Source organism: Sprattus sprattus, assembly GCF_963457725.1.
Source record: "Sprattus sprattus genome assembly, chromosome: 3".
NCBI classification, from domain to species: Eukaryota; Metazoa; Chordata; class Actinopteri; order Clupeiformes; family Clupeidae; genus Sprattus; species Sprattus sprattus.
In genome coordinates, this window is record NC_137922.1 from 30295372 (window position 1) to 30317398 (window position 22027).

The 22027-nt window shown below is 40.0% G+C and overlaps 1 protein-coding gene across 1 annotated transcript in view; it reads right to left on the reverse strand.

The window, feature by feature from the left end:
* The window catches only part of ryr2a (ryanodine receptor 2a (cardiac)), a gene marked incomplete at both ends in the record, with an annotated part of 129784 nt that overhangs the window by 40585 nt on the left and 67172 nt on the right, over window positions 1–22027 (reverse strand). Inside the window, 28 exons of the mRNA XM_080835438.1 lie at window positions 31–123; window positions 389–476; window positions 565–805; window positions 1880–2200; window positions 2635–2765; window positions 2952–3033; window positions 3220–3458; window positions 4741–4801; window positions 9172–9221; window positions 10214–10335; window positions 12031–12095; window positions 12312–12427; window positions 13405–13528; window positions 13903–13978; window positions 14528–14605; window positions 15243–15380; window positions 15674–15763; window positions 16665–16743; window positions 16829–16992; window positions 17182–17322; window positions 17428–17518; window positions 17833–18053; window positions 18258–18427; window positions 18950–19070; window positions 19371–19479; window positions 19645–19831; window positions 20096–20231; window positions 21055–21158. Coding sequence (XP_080691564.1) covers window positions 31–123; window positions 389–476; window positions 565–805; window positions 1880–2200; window positions 2635–2765; window positions 2952–3033; window positions 3220–3458; window positions 4741–4801; window positions 9172–9221; window positions 10214–10335; window positions 12031–12095; window positions 12312–12427; window positions 13405–13528; window positions 13903–13978; window positions 14528–14605; window positions 15243–15380; window positions 15674–15763; window positions 16665–16743; window positions 16829–16992; window positions 17182–17322; window positions 17428–17518; window positions 17833–18053; window positions 18258–18427; window positions 18950–19070; window positions 19371–19479; window positions 19645–19831; window positions 20096–20231; window positions 21055–21158 — 3638 coding nt within the window. The remainder of the gene's footprint in view (window positions 1–30; window positions 124–388; window positions 477–564; window positions 806–1879; window positions 2201–2634; window positions 2766–2951; window positions 3034–3219; window positions 3459–4740; window positions 4802–9171; window positions 9222–10213; window positions 10336–12030; window positions 12096–12311; window positions 12428–13404; window positions 13529–13902; window positions 13979–14527; window positions 14606–15242; window positions 15381–15673; window positions 15764–16664; window positions 16744–16828; window positions 16993–17181; window positions 17323–17427; window positions 17519–17832; window positions 18054–18257; window positions 18428–18949; window positions 19071–19370; window positions 19480–19644; window positions 19832–20095; window positions 20232–21054; window positions 21159–22027) is intronic.

Consider the following 22027-nt stretch of genomic DNA (forward strand, 5'->3'; position numbering starts at 1 on the left):
TCCACACACACACATCCTCCACACACCCACCTTTGACATTTTTGACTTGGTATCCGTAATGAGGAAAGACATGTTGTTTATCTCATTCTGAACAACAAAGTTTTGCTCCTCCCTTTTGAAGTTCTGCAATGGGGAATTCAAAGGAGATTTAGACAATTATGTGAGGTCTCCTTCCCTTGGATGAGAGCACTGACTCATCATTATATACTCTATTGGATACTGCATTCATTTTACTATAGAAGCTATAAACTAGAACCATTATGCAGAAATTAAGGTGTGTGTGTGTGTGTGTGTGTGTGTGTGTCTGTGTGTGTGTGTGTGTGTGTGTGTGTGTGTGTGTGTGTGTGTGTGTGTGTGTGTGTGTGAGAGAAAGAGAGATTTGATTTACATGAGATTTTGCCCAAAATATAAAGATTTCTGCCACCATGCGGAACAACTCCTCTGCCTCCGGGTTAGGTTCTTTAAGCCATTTTGCCCTGTAAACAACAAGAAAGAAAAATATTAAAATGAAAATCCAGAATTACAACATGACATTAGTTTTAATAATTGTAAATGATGTGGTACCTGTTGTAATCCACAAATCGTATGAGGAGAGGATAGAAAGCATATAGATCACGAACAAGAACGGTGAACTCATCTAGGATGAGAAGCTCCGACTCAGACATCTCTCCCCGACCCTCAGCCTTCATCAGCTCCTCGTCAGCGTGCACTATGGCCGACTTCTTCTTCAGTTTCTCCATCAAAGGCAGGAAATGTGTCTTCAAAAGCTGAGGCTTGGCCTTGCTGATAATGGGCTGAGAGAAGACTGCAAAATTGAAATAAGGACATGAGGTTTTAAAACAGTAGGATGCAAGATACAATGACACAGTGTAAGGTTGGGCATTAAGCTTCAGCAGGTCACTTTAGTGTGAAGGTTCCTGGGCTAAAAGATACCTAGTAGCTAATCTAGACAACTAATGTTGATATCGATATTTAACTTTATTTATAACATGGCTTGTTAGTTAGAGTGTCACTTCACTTTTGACATTTGCACACCTATGAAGTAGTAGATTTTGCATATCAATTCACCAGGTCTGTTCGAAGTTTAAATGAACTGTTACTTTGAGACAAGAGTTATAAATCAGTGGAGCAGTAGAGGTACATGCTACATAAACAATAGTTTAGTACCGCTACACTATATATGTTTTAAATATTAGACAATAGAGCTACATGCTACATAAACAATAGTTTAGTACTGCTACACTTTATCTGTAATAAATATAAGACAATAGAGATACATGCTACATAATGCAATAGTTTAGTACCGCTACACTATATCTGTGCTAAATATTAGCCAATAGAAATCCATGCAACATATGCAATAGTTTAGTACCGCTACACTTGATCTGTGCTAAATATAGGACAATAGAGATACATGCTACATATACAATAGTTTAGTACTGCTAAACTTTATCTGTGCTAAATAATATACAATAGAGCTAAATGCTACATAAACAATAGTTTAGTACCGCTACACTTTATCTGTGCTAAATATTACACAATAGAGGTACATGCTACATATACAATAGTTTAGTACCGCTACACTTTATCTGTGCCTAATATTAGACTCATTATGACCCATCTGCTCTGTAGGGAGTGTTTAGTAATACCAAATACAGAATAAAGTAACGCTACATGTGAAGTTATGTCATGTATTGCACATAATGTGTCTCATTGTATATTCCGATTACCTGTTCACAAAGTTACAAAACAGAAACCTAACAAAAGCAAAAAGATGAGAGCTAGCTGAACCATTTGGCTTAAAAACAGGTGTGAAGGTCACATATTATCATCAGTGAAATACTAGCAAGAGATATAAGCTCTATTATACTGTGCCTACCCGCCAGCCGCTTCATCCAGGCTCCTTCATCAATCCCGAGATTGTTATAGATGATTTTCAGGATGTTCCCCAGCAGCGTGTTCATGTGGTTGGATGTGAGTGAGGTGCAGCAGCTCTGGGTCCGCTCAGGGTTGTTCTCTGGCCCGTGGTCCCACCAGCGCGACATGTAGCTGCACAGCATAGGCAGCACCACCTCCATCACGTGGGGCATCTGGGTGTAACTCATGCCTGACTCTGCCAGCTCCATGATCTCCTCCAAGGACTTCTCAAGAGATGGAACGAGAGGACACACCTCCTCCACCTGGGCAGGCAGTCCAAGAGCTATCACAGAGAAGAAAAGTAAGACACAATGTAGTAAGAGAGACAAACAATGTAGTAAGAGAGACAAAGCAGGTGACCTTGTGTTTGAGGATATTTACAGGACAGGTTCAGTGAGCTAAAATCATTGAAAAATGCTCAACAGAAAAATGTACGGTGTAATGTTTTATATGAAGCCTGTTGTAAAATGATTCAAGAGTGTACTGTCGAATGTGTACTTCTGACACAAGGCATACTTCCATGGTTAGAGAATACAAGATTTCTCTATATTTCTATATATGGCAATTACATTTTCAGGAAAATCTAATTTTATGTGAGGATAGATTTTATAACAACTGTAGTTACCTCCCCTTAACACATGCAATGAACACAGTCATCAAGCCAAATATTTTGATGAGTTTATCAAGAAATACTATGAAACATAAAGGAAAGCATACTTGTTCTCTCCCGTGAGGGTTTCTCATTGTAAATGGAGTGACTATTATATTTGTTGAGTTGAGGCTCCAGGAAGGCAACAGGGAACGCTCCTGAGAAGGCTGCCAGACACTCTCCTATGGCTGGGCGATGTCTAGAGGGAGGGGGGGGGGGGGGGGGAGAGAGAGAATGCTACTTACACTGTCACTGAAACACCAATACCTTCACGAGAATCTACTATTCACGGTTTCATTCTACAGTAAGAGCTTCTTCATTTAATCTGGAAAGGACTTTGTTATGATTCGAAAGTGTTAAATTACGAGAAATTCTTTGAACGTACCTTTCAACATACATGCTCTTGCTGGTGCCCAGTGAGTACAGGCTGTTAAGTATCCTATAGCAGGACACCTGTATCTCATCAACTGGAAAGAAAACCAGATGCACATACACTAAGACATAGACTAAGCATACATCTATTCAAATGATGAGATTCTTGAAACTAAATTATGGGTTACATCTTTCAAACAGCCTCCATAATTTCAAAGTTTGTCAATTAAGGACTTTTAAGCCAACACAATGAGGGGGAAAATATGTATGATAATGCTCACGTATGATGTCCTCCCCGAACATGTTCTGTGTGATGTGCTCAAAGAGGGAGGAGAGCACAGGCAGCAGTGCCACAGTGGTGTAGTTGATGATCTGAGTCACCCCCTTGGGCTGAGTCCTGGTGTGGGTGAACTGGCCTTGGTGGAGGTTCTCCAGAGTCTTCTCCAAGTCCTCAGCAGAGTTGTCGAAGAACGCTCGTAGGGCTGCCTTCACTGTGTCCAGACCCGTCTTCATCACCGTTCTGTTGAACACAAACACACATATACAAGAACTCCAGTATACACCTCATAATCTTAGGCGACCGCACACCTCTCTTCCTAAATCGCACCAGGGCTCCTGCACGTTTTCCTCTCTGTCTCTGTCTCACTGTGTGACCAAGGCCTTGGAATAGTAGGCCTTGTAAATCCACGGGAGAGGCGAAAAAGTTGGGACATAAATCAGATGGTGTCGAGTCCCTGATGTTAACTATCTCATCTCTCGTAAAAATAATCTGTGACATCACCATAGCAACACAATAACAAAAACTAAAAAAAGTCCGACTTGAGTCGTAATAAACAGAATTAAAACTAACACAGTTTGTGACAATAACACAATAAGACAAAATAATCCAAGTTGATTCGCAATAAACTAAATTAAACACTTATTAAAGACTAAAAACAAACACAGAAGTGTGCACCAACAGACCGATGCAGCCATACGAAGCGCCATCACCATGACAAGGTATATCCATTCATAACTAAATGTTTGCTTAGAAGAGACTCCCTTAAATGTATCACCTTAGGAGTTGTCTAAACAGTTTTTCAGCAAATGAACTCTTCAACTGTATGTTATAGCTGGCCTAAGAATAGTTTCTTCCTCTCAGTGCCACTGTTGTTGCTTCTGTGTTTTCATCAGATGGAGTTTGAGAGTAAAGATGCACCAGGTCAGAAGATAGGAGGTGTTCACACCATCCATTTCACCAGAACTCAAACCTTCTAACCAAGAGATAGACCTGAGGTATAGTAGTGACACATGCCTATGTCTGTCCTTGTCAGAGAGAACATGGTTTCCTTACCATCCCGTCGAAGAACATGTACATATTTGCACAGCACAAATACAGTACATCTGAATGCCCCAGTGAAACTTTTGATTACTTGTCCTACTCTAGTTTTGTTCACAGTCGTTCACATAGATACATAACACAAAGACGGAGTTGTAACCCAAACATGTTATCATGGCCCTGTAACCCAGTTGCCCAAAGGCCTATAATGGACTTATCTTGGTAGTGTTTATCTTGTGCCATTAATAAATATCCTTTTAATATCTTCTCCTTCCTGTATCCTTTTATATCCTGCCAGCCATTTTCTACTGTGTGCTATTTCAAATTCAATATGTGGTACTACAACTGAATACCTGAATACTCAATACTAAAATCTCATCCAATAAAGGTTGTCACCATGATTTATTGCATTTGAACATGAAATAATCTAAACAAAAAATCCCAAAGCAAAACATTCAGTCTTGTGATACTAAAGAATATCTACCTGGCATCAAGTGTTTGTCCAAGAATGTGGAGACAGTTCACAATGGAAGTTGCATCATTTCCTAAGAGAGAAAGTGAAGTGAGTTGTTGTTCAACTGTGAAATTCATTATTCTAAGCACTTAATTCATGAACTAAGCACTAAATTCATCATTCGAAGCACTTCATTCATGAACTAAGCACTAAATGAATCATTCTAAGCACTTCATTCATGAACTTGGCACTAAATTCATCATTGTCAGGCCTGAGTTCATGTCTATAAACTACAGTATGGTGCATCTGTGTTGATGTTTATGCTTGCATGGTGCTTTCACCATGTCAAAGGTCATCAATGGCCATCAATGTTGTCTGTGAAGTGTGTAGTACCTGATCAGAAAGGTTTGATATGATATGTAATTTACAAGATCCAATTCATTTAGAATACATTGGAAAATATACCGGATTTAATTATTATAGGTAAGGGTTACAAGAAGTTTGAAAAGTTTAATTTGGTGCATTTTGAAATGAGGATCATGTGGGCAGACATTTTGAAACTCACGCATCCATACCCTTCAGGAGGCAAGGAAGTCCTTCCTGATCCCACCTTCTTCTAAAGCATTTCCTCACCGGATTGATCAAAACTGAAATATCACCTTATCATATATTCTGATACTTACTGTATATACAGTATAATTATAAATAGATGAAATCTCCATAAATCAGTGATTTATTTATCTATTTATTTATTTTCCCCCTTTTACTTTTGTTTTCCGTGAGACATAAAGATGCAGTGATCTGTAATAAGTCCTGCTGTGAATGTTTGTGACATGATATCCTGATAAATATGATATTACATTCGTCTCAGTTAGTGGGCCTTTTTGATTGGAAGAGAAAGACTGTGGAACGTCTTTTCTCCGTCTTGACGTAAACTACATAATTATCTTTATTTTCTTTGTGGGTTCTCTGCCATTTGAGTGTTTAATATTAGTTGTGATACAATATTTTGTTTCCAATTAATTAGGGTAATTTATTAAACAACACAATCACATTATCCCATCCTAAACTTGCAGACTGAGCTCTGCTTTTTATTTATGTTCTAGTTGTTTTCCCATCTTTTTGTGTCAAATTTTTCTAGGAACAAAAACATTGAAATCGGTCCAGTATTGAGTTACCATGCTATAGGTTCAGAATTGAGTTAGCATGCTATAGTCTGCAACAGCAAAACGGCGCCACAGTGTAATCCTATGGAGCATGAAGTACATGAAATACACAATTTGATAATCAGTTATGCTATAATTTCATCAGTTCTGTTTATTCAATATTCATTTCTGTGTCAATATTACTGTAATGCTGCTGCAAGACATGACAAGTGGCTTACATCACTTCCAACTGGAAGTTTTTATTAAGACCAATTCATATTCTTTAGAGAGTCTCAGGGCCTGATTTACTAACAGGATTGCGCCCATTTCAGGCGTAAAATAGCGGGTGTAAACATAAAACGGTATTTACAAAGGAGGCGCATTTGAGTAGAAGCGCAGATTACCGCTGATGGGAGGGTATGGGAAAATGGGTGTGTGCCACTAATATATGGGAGGAGAGACGTTAAGTGCGCCTAATGATGTATTCCGTGGTATTTACTAAAACTGCCTAGCGAGAGTGCGTCTCTAATTTGCGGGATAATTCTCCGCCTCATAAAAGCACGTCTTAACCAGGAAGCGCTATTTTGATTGAGTCTGAAAACTTCGATATGGCAGCAGTTTATAGAACAAGCGAAGACACAGACAAAGACAACGCGCAGAAAGAATTTCTTCAACACGAATAACCTTTTCTAGTTAAGCGAACCAGAAATAAGAAGGTACAGGTTAACCAGCCACGCAATACTACAATTACTGAACCAGATCAGAGACGACATCGAACCCTCAACCCGGCGATCACATTCCATTCCATCAGTTGTTAATCTCCTGGCAACATTGCAAATATTGGCCTCCGGATCATTTCAAACAGTTATAGCATCAGCAGTTGGTATATCTCAGCCTTCACTCAGCCAAATATTTTTCCAGGTACTCGACGCATTGCTACGGCGCATTGGTCAATATATACATTTCCCCACTACGATAGCTGAAATTAGAGACATCAAACAGGACTTTTTTCAAATTGCAAACTTTCAGAACGTTATTGGAGCCATTGATTGCACCCACATCTAAACAGTCCCACCTTCAATCGACGTTTACCGAAACAGAACACATTTACCGAAACAGAAAGCACACATATTCAATGAATGTCCAGGTTATATGTGATGCCAACATGACCATAACTAACGTGGTAGCCAAATACCCTGGATCTGTCCATGACAGTTTTTTTCTTCCGGAATAGTGCCATCTATCCAAGATTGAGCAACAGGGATTTTGGAGAGGCCTGGCTACTTGGTAAATGTATTTGTTTCAGTGGGGATATATTGTAGTGAACCCATGTCCCTTTTTTTTTTTTTGCAAATTATTTGTGTTTGTTTTCTTTTCATGTTGATAGTATACAATGACAATATCAATGCATAGAATGTCTTACAAATGCCACCATCAGAATCATAAGACCCCCAAAATATAACTCAGTTGGACTTATTGTTGAAATTCTAGGTCAAATTTTGGATTTTGATTTACACACGCACACACACTGATAGACACAGTACAGACTACAATTAACGACTCACACATGGAAAGGAAAAATACAAATTACAAAGCAAAAACTAAAAAACAAAACAAAAACAAAGCGGCCTTTCTGAATGACAAGATCCTGAAGCAAGTGTAAATTAAATGTTATTCCCACTTACTTATAGCACACAAGAAATACACACATCTAGAAGTGTACAATACAGATTACAGGATGACAGAGGGGAACTGAATTGATTTCAGATTTCGTTCAAGAAAAGGATTCCATATTTTGTAGAATTTAGTGGTGGAACCTTGTAATGTAGCCCTCATCTTCTCTAGTTTGGCGTAGGACAAAAGATCTCTCAGCCAGTGGTAAACTGTGGGGGGAGTGGAAGATTTCCATCTAAGTAAAATCAATCTCCTAGCCAATAGGGTGGCAAATGCTATAAAGTCTGCTTTGAATTTAGGCAACACTAGGGTAGAGGGCAGCACTCCAAACAGGTGCTACTGGGATAGGGTCAGAGGGCACATTTAAAATTTCAGTCCAAAAATGATGGAGAGTTGGACAGGTTAAAAACATATGAATTAAGGAGGCCGGAGCCTGCTGGCATCGATCACAGAGGGGGTTTATGTGAGGGAAAATCTTAGAGAGCTTCTCTTTACTCCAGTGAGTGCGATGGAGAATTTTAAATTGAATTAGTCCAAGTTTGGCACAAAAAGAGGAAGAATGGACACGACACAAGATTCTCTCCCAAATATCCTCAACCCATGTCCCTTGTAGAAATTATTAATCTCGCCATGTACACATCTATATTGTTATATTAGACAGTTTATGTATTAATGTCACCCAATAGCATATTCTTTATAATCGTGTTCTTTTAAACATCTCGCTGTAGGTGATGCCGGGTATCCCCAACAGCCATGGATAATGACACCTATACCCAAACCAGCATCGGCAGCAGAACAACAATATAACCGGGCGCACATTGAATCAAGGGCAGTGATTGAGTGAACGTTTGGTGTTCAGAAATGCCGGATGCGGCAGTCCTTCCTCCCTAAAAGGTTAATGTTCGCTGCTACTTCGCAAAATATATCTCTCTCCTCTTCGCTGAACCTTCATTTTCTCTTCCTTGAATCACCCATGGTGGCAGTAACATGCAGGCGATATCTCCCGTCCTTTAACGGTGCGCTAATCAACACTAAAGGGCGGAGTAAGGCGCTGATTTGGCCAATGCGGATCTGGTTTGATAAATACAACGGAAAATGTGGAAAAACGCAGTGCGGTAATTTGCTCTTTGGCAAAGGCGCAGATTAAGCTGCGGTCGCAATGTTAGTAAATCAGGCCCTCAGACTCATTGTTTAGTGTTTTATTTCACATGTAAAAAATAAGAAAAACTCTAAACTTAGGATATTTCCTTTTTAGGCTACACTACACAATACCGAACTTACCCAAGTTTGATTTTTTTGACTTATGTTTCTTAAGTTAATTAATCATTATGTTTTTACTTATGTTAATTAAGTCTGAACTAGCAGCTTTATTAGAAATCCAACAGAATCAAACTCAGATCAGTCTCAATCACATTTCAACTGTTACACCACTACTTTGAGTTTTATCCTTATTTAAACATTTTTAGCTTAACTGAAATGGTTTCACAAATGACATTTACAAAAGCACATCTTCTGACAACCATGCAGTGAATAACTTTAGTAGCAACATGCATACAAAGAAAATCTGACAAGGAAATGGCATCCTATCGTGTGACCAGGCACGCCTCAAGACAATACTGGAAAGGTTTCACTCTATCCTTACCAAACAGTGATATCCTATGTCTGACAAGAACTCCAAGTTTGCAGAAGAGGCTGCGCAAGAGAAGTTTGAAAACAAGAGAAAGAGAAAAGAAGAAAAACATATTTCTAATAGTGTTAGAAAACTGTAATATTGATGTGTTTTTTTTTTGCTCAGTGCAAAATGTGCTAGATGAGCATGAAAAGATCGTAGGAAAAGTGGACTCAGAATTTCAGATGTGCTCTATTTGTTCTCATGCTATGTTTTTCAGGACGTCACAATATGTTCTATGCAAATGCACAGCACAACTAAATTTGCATTTTCACAACACAATAGGCAAAAACTAAATTCAGAGACAAATAACAAAGTCTTTTCACAACCTTGATTCAAAATAAGTTTTTTTGCTCTATACCTTAAAAATACTTACTTGCATCCTACTTGCTAGGCCAATTTCATACAATTTCAATGTTGAATTAAAGAGGAAATTATCCACAGTTTCATGTTTTTGAGAGGTTTTACTACAGCTATTGTGTAGTTGATCATTTGGCTACTACAGGAACGAAAGGTTTAGCAGGTTTCTACACCTGCCCATCCAGTTTCAGAATGGTGAACCCCTGACAAGCTTCCCTTTACTGACAAGTCACTCACAGCTGTTTTTGAGATACATACAGCTGTGCATCATAAGTATTAACACTGTTCTTCATACACATCATGCTAGGATGGGCACTAGGTGATTGATCTCTATAGTTATAGAATGGGCACTAGGAGGATTGAACTCTATAGTTATAGAATTCAAGGCCACATCTCTTCGTACACAGATTGTCCAATCGGTCACCTTTTATTTTAGTAATATAACATTAATTTGAACTTTAGTTTAGTAGACTGTAAAAGGTTACTTTTAAATCTGCGGATGATGAGCTGCTGGAGTTAACAAGTTTTAATCTCCCTGACAAGTGATCACCTGACCAACCTCAACCCTCTAGTAATCTAGTGATCACCTGACCAACCTCAACTCTCTAGTAATCTAGTGATCACCTGACCAACCTCAACTCTCTAGTAATCTTACCTCGTCACCATTTCTTTCTCTTTGTTGGAGGCGTGTCCACCACTGCTCAGAGGGCGTAGTGCAGTGGACAGGAAGTACAGGTGATGGTTTTTGAAGTATTGATCCACTAGGGGCAAGACCACCTGTGACACATGATGTACAAATCAGTTTCAAAATGAGTACATAACTGGTTTGTGTAATGATCCTAAGGATGATTTTCATTCAGATTACTTTTGAAAATCAAGTATTCAGTTGTTGTTGCAGAGATCACAGCAGATATTCAGAATGTCACCTGGCAGCTTCATAACCTTGGCAGGTAATTTTACCGATAACAAACCTGAGTGTTTGGGAATTAGGTTTACTTAATCAATATGAAACGAGTGGCACGTGGTGTTTGTAAATTATATCATCACGGCTGTGGTTCGGCCCTTTGCCACAGGTTATCATAGCCGTGAGGAAATCCTTTACCAACCCCACAAACACGAGTGTCGTATATATTTACATATATTAAATGAATATTTGCACAACAGCTCTACTACCAACTAATTGAGTTTGAAGACACCGGATTGTGATGTGTTAGATTCTGGTGTATTTCTCATGTACAGATCTCTAGTGTAGGTACCTCCATCACTTTCAGGCCCTCCTGAAGGACAATGTAGGCCCAGATCCCAGTAAGGTTAACAGGTCACCATAACGTATACTAAAGGCATATGATGCCCGTTGGAGACAGCTCCATTATGTCTGCTTAGGCCCCTCTGTGTATGTGCTGTGTAGCATTCCTCAAAGGCGCCCATTTCTATCAGGCCCAAGGGCAAGGGCATCAATGAGCTCATGAGACTGTTTACGTGTTCATATGTGTGTGTGTAATCCTTTGGTAGAGATGTTATACATTCTATTTGGCTTACGTAATTATACTGGTTAAATTGGGCTGCGCGCTAGACTCAGGTCGATCAGAGCAACAATCACGAGAGACGGACACCATCTCCTCTCCAGGACGGATCCACGCAGGCCGCGTGTGCCCTGAAAGAACTCTGCTCCACCACGACTTTAGATACTTAGACTCAGAAAAGTACTTAGTGATATTTCTTGTCTGCTACAATAAATATCTTTGGCTCTGATCCGAACCACTTCAGCTTCCTTGATTGAGACTCCATTCTACAACCACCGAGACCACCTTTTGTGATTAAGGGTAGTAGCCTAAATATAGAAAAGAATCTTACAGATGTCTTTCATTTATTTACATTTTGGTTATTCATTCTCTGCCAAAAATGATTGTTCCATCTGGAGTGTTCGTGTTAAGAGTTAAAGATTGTTCCATCTGGAGTGTTCACAGTTAAGCGTTAATGATTGTTCCGTCTGGAGTGTTCACAGTTAAGCGTTAATGATTGTTCCATCTGGAGTGTTCACTGTTAAGCCTTAGTGATTGTTCCGTCTGGAGTGTTCACAGATAAGCGTTAATGATTGTTCCGTCTGGAGTGTTCTGTGTTAAGCGTTTATGATTGTTCCATCTGGAGTGTTCGGTGTTAAGCCTTAGTGATTGTTCCGTCTGGAGTGTTCACAGTTAAGCGTTAATGATTGTTCCGTCTGGAGTGTTCTGTGTTAAGCGTTAATGATTGTTCCATCTGGTGTCTTCGGTGTTAAGCGTTAATGATTGTTCCGTCTAGAGTGTTCACAGTTAAGCGTTAATGATTGTTCCGTCTAGAGTGTTCACAGTTAAGCGTTAATGATTGTTCCGTCTAGAGTGTTCACAGTTAAGCGTTAATGATGGTTCCATCTGGAGTGGAACAATCATTAACTAGAGACATACACATATTCTAAACCTACAAAAATACACTAACCTTCCCGAAAAACTTCATCTGCTGCTCATGACACATTTTCTCTCCTTTCGCCTGATCACTGGCATCTGAAATCAAGACCATTTTGCCATCACAACAAATTGCTGTTTTAGGAATATGTTGAATATGAATATGAATATGAATATAGTCTGTAGGCAATAAGTCAATAACTCTATTATGAGTTCTTTACAATAAAAAAAACGCTACAAATTAAAAATAAATTTAAAAACTCATTCCTAATCAAAAATGTCATATAAATACTCTGAAATTTGATTTCAACATACCAAATTCCAGCATGTGTTCATGGGCTTGGTCCACATAGGTGATGAGTTGCAGTAGGAAAGTGTAAGCAAAGCGCTTCTCTATCGAGGGCAAGTCCAGCTCCTGCTCCTTCTTAATCCTGTGAGATTTCACAACAAGAATATGTACATTAAACAAAACATGTGAATCTTTAAATGTATTACTTCTTTCAAAACACTTCTCGTAATATGACCCTTGATGGTTGATGGTTATAGAAAACCAACCAGTCCATCAAAAGCTGCACTTATGTGGCATATTCATGTACAGGAGACTATGCTAGCTCAATTAATAACACATTCTTTAGAACCGTCAGATATGTACAGACGACAGACAATGTGTCTGCTTAGACTAATCTAGACTATCTCCGCCATGGGACGCTGCTGTAGTCTCTCCACCTGGTCTACCTGTAGAAACCCTCGGCCAATTGCACCTACCGCCCACCGCACTGCCGTACACTTACTCTACCCCATACCCTATGCTAGCAGTTATATACAATATACATTATTGCCACCACTGAAATGCTTCTCTGTCCCCACATCCCTTACCCCTGTAACAGTAACCCTATGAGCACAGTGTGTACCCAGTGTATACTTAACTGGTCTTGCCTGTATCATGTATTTACCACCTGATGTCTGTATATATACTACATACATCGACCAAATGCTGGCTGTGTACAACCCCTGTTGTTTGCCTTCCACTTCTGCCACACAACCCTCCCCCTTCCCCCCTTCCTATCTCCACCCAGCCGACCTCAAGCAGATGGGTCCCCCCTTATGTCCCGTGGTTCTGCTTAAGGTTGCTTCCTGCTTAACAGGGAGTTTTTTCTTGCCCCTGTTGCCATTGTGCTTGCACTAAGGGGGTTCAGGCTCTGGGCTCTGTAAAGCGCCTTAAGGAAATTGTATTGTTATGGCGCTATATAAATAAAATTGAATTGAATTGAATTGACTCAGCAAGTAGTAAAACGTACAGTTTAGTGTATCCGATAATGCTCAAGAGTAATGATACTGCTTTGTTTGGATTGATAACTTTTAGGAAGTGTATTTTGTGCCAGACTTATTTTTTTCTTTGAAGACTTACCTAGACACATTATAGCCATTAATCTGAAAGAATTTCAGGATGTCTTGTGCTTTTTCTCTGTCTCTGGACTTCTCTTTGGCAGTAAGTGTGTCGTACGGTACCAGCAGAGGATGGCTCCCTCCACCTAGTAATGTAAGAATGTATGACATCAAAATCATATGGTACAATAACATTTCATCTAAAATAAAGATTATTCAGATTAAATGACTGATTACTGATCTCACTAAAAAAAAACTAAAAGCAGACATAACTATGTACATGAACTAGCTGGGTTATACTGACTAAACTGGATACACTGATCCTCTGACACTATTATACTATAGTCCAAGAGTGAAAATATGAAAAGCAACCATAAAATAGTCAACAAAGAGGGCGAGGACCTCCTTTATCTCTACTTTCAAGATCTTATATTGTATTGGAGAGCTGAACACAAGTAGCATTAAGTTTTAGTTGCAGGAAGAGAAGAGATCAGAGAGATTAATCTGAATAAGAGACTACCTTTGGCTTCCAGCTCCGATTTCTTATTCTTCGCCCATATGTTATGATAGTTTTCTGCGAGTAGTTCAGCCATGGCCTGAAACAGAAAACAAAATGGGGATGAAAAAGACAGCAGGCTTTAAAATGGTGAAGCCAAGTAAGCACTTAGTAAAGAGCAAGTTACATGGAAGCTATCAAAAGACATGTTTTACCTCCATACCTGAACTGAGATTTGTAGCAATATACCTTATTGAGAAGTTAACAACTTGAACTGTACGTTTTCCTTTGAAATAACAATGCTCAAAATGGATGAAGTATGATGGCCTTAAATAAACTGTGTTGCTCTGTTTTGACTGAATATGACTGAATGCCATATTTCATAGCCTGAAAACAAACATTATTTGAACACTTTAAAATGGGATTAGGGTGATAGTGAGGAAGTCATAACTGATTCATATCTATGTTCATGATTATTGTACCAGCACTAAGTCAAACCTGTACCCCTGAGTTTGAGTGTGCTCAGAGCACTCGCATTAGCAGAGTACCAATGCACCCAAGATACTCTCTGTTTGAAGTGCCTGCAGAATCACTCACATGCAGATCCCTGGAGAGAGTCACGTTAATCATGTCAATCAGTATCACTCACATGCAGGTCCCTGGAGAGAGTCACATTACTCATGTCAATGGGTCTGGGGCTGAAGCCATGACTGCCTTCCATAGAGTGCTGCATGTGGAGAAGAGAAACATGGCAAACATGCTGCAGTTTAAACTAACACAGATAACTGGATTGGTAGAAAAAAATCAGCTTTTTTTTTGCGAACATGTCCGGGATATTTTTAATTTTTTGGTAAAAAATAATGTAAAGCTCTGCGAGTTTTCGTCTTAGAGACATAAAAAGAACAACCACGGACCCTTTTCTTTTATAATATATACAGTTCAAAAATAAAAAACTTTGTCAGTGGAATAGAACTGATGTGTTGCACATTTTAGTATCTGAGTGAGGCTTCTGCTGAGCTCTATTACAAATAAATTGCTTGCAGAATTAACCTGTCCTCATATCAAGCTTCCTGATAGTTATCAGTACTGGTTTCACACTGATTTTACTTTCAAATGTCAAGGTCAACATGTTAATAAAGGGAACTCTAAACTAAGATCAACATGTTTATAAAGGAAACTCTAAACTAAGATCAACATGTTTATAAAGGGATCTCTAAACTAAGATCAATATGATTATAAAGTCAACATGATTACAACAGCACCAGATGCTTGTGAATCAACCCCTGTTGTTATCTTATCACATCTGACCTGACCAATAAATGGTTATAATTAGGGCATATCGATCAAGTTCTCTCCTTGGTCACCTGACTGGATAAAGACATCCGGCGTGTGCGGTTGTGCAGGCTGGTGGCGTCCCCCTCTCTGGACCTCTCAATGATCCACTCCCATGCCAAGACGGTCTTTAGAGATTCCCTTATAGGCCCGCGGTAAATCTCTTTGTCCTAGTAAAGAAAAGATGAAGCACCCTACTAGTTCATATATTTGGCATAATGTACTCATAAATTAAATATGGCAACAAATGAGCTTTTTTCATTCCTGGTGTATATTCTGATAAATAGTTTTAATTCTTACATTCAAAGTTATATCTTTCATTTTTTAATCAAAAACTGTCAACAGGGACAAAGCCAATATTCTCATGAAAATGTATTTCAGTGTAGAGGACACATTTAATAGTCAAAAACTCTCCGTTGTCACAGGAACAGTAAAGGTTAAAGGTAAATAGGAGAGGCCTCACCTTCTCCGACAAGCTTTTGTATGGTTTTAGAAGGGGGTGTGTCTTGGCGGACTCACAGAGCTGGTCCCCATGCGCCCAGCCTGTGGTGAACTGAGAGAGAGTATGACATTAGTGATGATGGTGAACTAAGAGAGAATATGACATTAGTGATGATGGTGAACTGACAGAGAATACGACATTAGTGATGATGGTGAACTGAGAGAGAATATGACATTAGCTGATGATGGTGAACTGAGAGAGAATATGACATTAGTCATGATGGTGAACTGAGAGAGAATATGACATTAGCTGATGATGGTGAACTGACAGAGAATATGACATTAGTGATGATGGTGAACTGAGAGAGAATATGACATTAGTGATGATGGTGAACTGAGAGAGAATATGACATTAGCTGATGATGGTGAACTGAGAGAGAATATGACATTAGTGATGATGGTGAACTGACAGAGAATATGACATTAGTGATGATGGTGAACTGAGAGAGAATATGACATTAGCTGATGATGGTGAACTGAGAGAGAATATGACATTAGCTGATGATGGTGAACTGAGAGAGAATATGACATTAGCTGATGATGGTGAACTGAGAGAGAATATGACATTAGTGATGATGGTGAACTGAGAGAGAATATGACATTAGCTGATGATGGTGAACTGAGAGAGAATATGACATTAGCTGATGATGGTGAACTGAGAGAGAATATGACATTAGCTGATGATGGTGAACTGAGAGAGAATATGACATTAGCTGATGATGGTGAACTGAGAGAGAATATGACATTAGCTGATGATGGTGAACTGAGAGAGAATATGACATTAGCTGATGATGGTGAACTGAGAGAGAATATGACATTAGCTGATGATGGTGAACTGAGAGAGAATATGACATTAGCTGATGATGGTGAACTGAGAGAGAATATGACATTAGCTGAAGATCTTCTATCCTATCCAAACCACCCACTTCACTCCCCCAGAAAGATGAAAATACCTTCTCCATGGACCACCTCTCATGGGAATGCTCTGCATATTTGGTGATGAAATTATCCAGTTTTTCAGGGATAACCACACTGTTGGAAGATCAAGCATTAATTCAAAATGGCAAACAGAGTATATAAAAAAATTTAAGTATTTTGAAATAGAAGACAGACAGACTTTGCAGTATCAACCGGCTGGGGGTTGAAGTTCCCCTCTGCATCCATAGAAGACTGCTTCTCCATCTGAGCCACATAGTTGGACTCCATGTAGTCTGGGGGCAGAGCTCCAGCCACAGCGCTCAGGCAGGGCAGCGCCAGCTTAAACAGCTCCTGCTCGTACTTCTGAAGATCACACCAAGGCCAATGGACAGGTGGAGAAACACTCAAGAACCTTTATTACAGAAAACTTGTGCTTGAACAGAGATTTCACATATTGCTAGACAACAATAGCGTTGTTTTCAAAACCTGTCACACACACACACACACACACACACACACCAATGAGTATAGAGCAGGGAGTGAGTGTCTTACCTTCCTTGACAAAGCATCAAAGATCCCCCAGAACAGCTTCCTGGAGAGATGAAGCTCTTCATCAGAAGCGACTCCAAAGCTGCCCCAACCTCCAGACAGGCAATAGTACTTCCAGCAGCGGTCGTAGTGGTTAGTCAACAGCTGGAGATCGTAATCAAAGGCACTCATTCATTAGTTCCTTGAGAGACAATGTAATCACTAACATAACAGAAGAAACAAGGTCTGGAGAATGTGTGTGCCTCTTACTTTAAGGGGCATTTTAGTGTGTTCATTCAGCAGGGGGACATCAAACACCAGCCTTCTGAGTAAATGCTGCATCATGGAGGGTCTCAGTTGGCTACACACACACACACACACACACACACACACACACACACACACACACACAGTGTGAGAGACAGAGTATTACAAACACATTTATTTCACTTTAACTTGAAGCAATGATTCTAAAACTTTAGTGTACATCCATAAGACAACCATGGTCTGCTGTTATGTCATGCTATGGTCAAGAGGGACTGGGTTTACACTTAATAGCATGTGTCGTAAAGTGTCTAAACACATGTGCAGAACCAGGGCTACATGACCAATAAGAATTGTATGACTGAATTAGTGGCATTTTTGATGGTGAAGATTCCAGTAACCTGAACTCACCCACACACAGCCAGCAGACACTCCTCGATGGCATCCCTCTGGGCCTTGGTCAAGCAGCAGCCCTTGGACAGGCGGTACACAGTGTGCAGCAGAGAGTCAATGAGCGAGGCGTACGGCTCTGTGCCCGCAAACAGTGGGGCACACTTAGTGAGCAAGGGCAGCACAGCTGTGCACAGGTAGCGGTTCAAGGCTAAGGCCATGTCTGTAGCACTCAGGGCTGGCTGCAGGAGAAGAGGGTTGCATTAGAATGGATGAATGTGTGACAAACCAATTTCATTAAGGTCAAACAGGATTTGTTTATGAAAGTTCCTTGTCAGGAAAGATATCTTTCAAAACACATAACTATGTGTACAGGGTTGACATTTAAAAAAATGTGCAACTTTTGAACTTCAAAGTATGAAATAATGGAGTCTGACCAAACCCACCGTGTCGAGTGAAGCTGCAGCACGGAGATCAGGCAAGAAGCCCACCTCCAGGAGGTGCAGCAGGAAGTTCTGATCTTCAATCCCATAGACCCGGTCCAAGAACAGAACCATGGCGGCCTTGTGGTCTGGGCAGAAGCCTCCTGACATGTCAGGCTCCACCACTGATCCATCTGGAAAGAACACTTCACACTTAAGTTAAGTGATACCCATATCTGGAGTAATGTACATCAGGATATAACCAATTATACATGAGGACAAATACATTTACATCTGCATGTATTCATTTGATCTTTCAGCTATGTACAAGTGAGGTATATTACAACAGTAGATTTTAGGGAGAACCAATTACATATCAATTGTAAAGTGTGACAGAGAGAGCTTTTATTCGACCTCACACCAGAGCTTTAGGACCAGAATGTAGACACATAACGGTGAGGGATTGTTTAGATGAGTGTGATAGTTTCTCATCACATATTTATCATTTTTGTTTATAAATCCTTGGAACTGCTTATGTTGCCTCAGACCTTTTGTATAGGTGATACACACTGCTGTCATCCAGACTCTCATCACTGTACCTGTGTGTAAGTGTGACCATTACTGGTCTTTGGCATATATTGCTTCTGCTATTTAGCCCTGAACTACTGCAGGTGCACAATGTCAGCATAAAGGACGGGCTAGCCCTAAACACTCACCTTTGGCCAAAGTCGGCATGCGAAATGGGATACCTATGACTCCCTGCAGGTCGTCAAGGGGGATTAAAGAGCGTAGAATTGCCCTGATCCGAATGGCTTCACCCTTCCCAGCATAGATTAGCTGATGAAGAAAGATCAACTCTCAGGCTTTATTCCAAAGCAAACATATGTGCTGAAGTTAAGCATTTGTGCAATTTGCTCCTTTTCTTAGATCTGCTTCAACAATCCCACAAGGCTGAACTATCCAAGCTTCTTACACTACTACTTCTACTACTACAAAACAGATCCATGTCAACACTGAAAGTTGGGGGGAGGAAATGGATACTTTTAGATCCCTCCCCTGTCACCTAAGCTCTGAATGAATGTGGAGACATGTGCAACAGGCCTAAATAGGTCACAGTATGAGATGGATCAGTCTTACATGCATCTCTGGAGCACAGCGCCCCAGCAGGTCAATGAGGGCAGCGTAAAATGTCATGATGGCATTGCCCATGTGGATGGTGTCATCTTCTTCATCCTCCAGAGTTTCACTCCTGCACCGGACAGAAAGAACTACACTGAGTGGAAGAAGGTCAAATACTAAGATATAATCACATCAAACCAAGATGGAAGGTTAGGATTGAATTGTTCAAGGCTGCCCTTCACAAATGTAACCTTAACATTAAATGTTTAAAAAGTATTTGAATTGGACATACAGTGTTCTGCTGGCCTCAGTGACAGGTGAGGGTCCATCCCTACAGGGGTCTTCTGAGATCTTGATGGCTTCTCTCATGGCAGCCAGGAGGCCATTTCCACCCTCCCCTCGTAAGGCAGGTCCAAAACACTCAGGCCTCCGAATCAGGAGCCTCACGACAACATTAGCATTCTCCTCAACACTCTCTCCTGTGAAGAAACAATGACCGTAAAAGCCTTCAGATGCCTGTACCGCACATAATGCCTTTATGTATTTAAACCCTGGACAGAAGCTATCTTCAATTTAATGTAGACTTTAGTTGGTGAGAGGCTAGATTAAAACAGGGAAATGTTAGAGAACTTTAAATGTCAGTACCAGCTCTTTGTTTCTGATGAGAAATACATCCATATTATGTTCAGTTGTTGACCTATACACTCTTTTGATCTCTAATTATAATTTGCAAGACAAATTACCATTGCAGAAGACAGCGAAACGCAGGAAGTCCAAGTAACGCTCTCCTTCAACAGGGTTCCAGCCAATGTCTGGGTAGCCTTTTGAGACCAACATCATGCAGCTTTGGAGTCCACAGCCTGCCAGATACTGCACCACCTAGGGAAGCACACACCACTCATCACATCACATGTCTATGGTTGCAGTCCACAGCCTGCCAGATACTGCACCACCTGAGGAAGCACACACGACTCAGTCCACAGTCAACTAAGTGTATTTCTGTTTTATCTTCGTTTCATTTAAAAATAAATGATTGGTCCTCCATTGATTAATTGTGGCCAGAAGTCAGGGAGCATAATGCATTTACTAGGTTCAATAGAAAATTGTGTATCATCAGCATAGCTATGAAAGTTAATATTGTGCTCCCTGATGAGATGACCTAGCCGTTGCATACAGTATACACTGAAAAAGGGAAACACTGCACAGTAAACTCCATGTCCCATAAACCCTGTTCCTCTGGCCAGTCCTGTTGGACAGTAGGCCACAATGTAGGCCAGCCTGGGCTAGGGCTTTAGTTTAGTATATGAGGCCAAGGACAAAATAAAAATCACTCCTGTAACGGGCAACCAATCAGGACAACGCATGCCTTTGCTTGTCAGGAGGAACTTTGTTAGTTCAAAGAGGCATGGATGTCATCTGCTGTGTCCACACATACAACCTTCAAAAGTAGGAACCCAGTGAGAAATCAACTACCTTTAATGTGTAAATATTTGTTAAGATGTTCAACAATACAAGAAACTTCTACTGCCTGCAGTTGCATAAAGAGCATCCTCTAAATACCCTGGGCTTAATACTTCTGTGTGATGCTTGCAAGGTGAGCATCCCAACTCCATTGAGACTCTGAAGCCTTAAATATAGCCTCTATATGTTCTGTTTGGCCTAAATAAAAGTTCCCCCTGCTTTGAAAGAAGGAGAACCGTACTTTCTCCAGGTCTGGCTCCCTCAGGGCCAAAGCAAGCTCGTTGTTATCCATCACTGAGGCGGCAGCCACATCCAGAGGAGTTGAACCTCGCATGGAAGGAGAGGCTGAAATAGATATCACACACACACAAACACACACACACACACACACACACACACACACACACAACCACACACACACACACACTAAATTAGGTCAAGGACTCAAGCACAAATAACACTAACAACATCAACAAAACACTAAATCCATCAACAAAACACTAAAATCATCAACAAAACACTAAATCCATCAACAAGTGATGACACGAGGGGCCGAACTGCAAGTTAAAAACCTTAACAGACAGTAAATGTTAATTGTAATAAAAAAGATTTACTTTAATGACTAAACATAAGTGCTTTCAAACGATTTAAAATATTTAATAGCGATAAATCGTATTTTTGTCATAGTTAACTCAAAATGAATCACGATTAATCGCAAATTTGTATCTATTCTAAATGTCCCTTCAATTATTTTTGTTGTGAACATCGAAGTCAGGCCTCTTATTTCAAAAACAATGAACCATAACAGTTAGGTTACCAATAAAAGGTAAGCCTACTACTTCTCTGCTTTCAGCCAGCTGCCTGTTGACATTTTCAGACAACAGTGAAGCTCGCTTCTTTTGCACAACACAACTTTTAAAGGTAAACTTTCTATTCAGAAGCTTTTTATCATCCATTTCGCCGTATCGTGCTCACCATTCACTCAAACGTAGTGTTAGCCTACTACACAGTTTGGGAGGGCAAAAAGAACGTTAATCTAAAAAATAAAAAATAAAAAAACGTTTTACTTTACAATGTTTTATAAGTTGCTTTGGACAAAAGTATCTGCTAAATACTTTAACTATAAGTATATTAATAAGCCCACCTCATTGACTAGTAATATTAACAGGTGTTGGTGGAGTCCAACAAAAGACTTCATTACCCACAATTCCCTT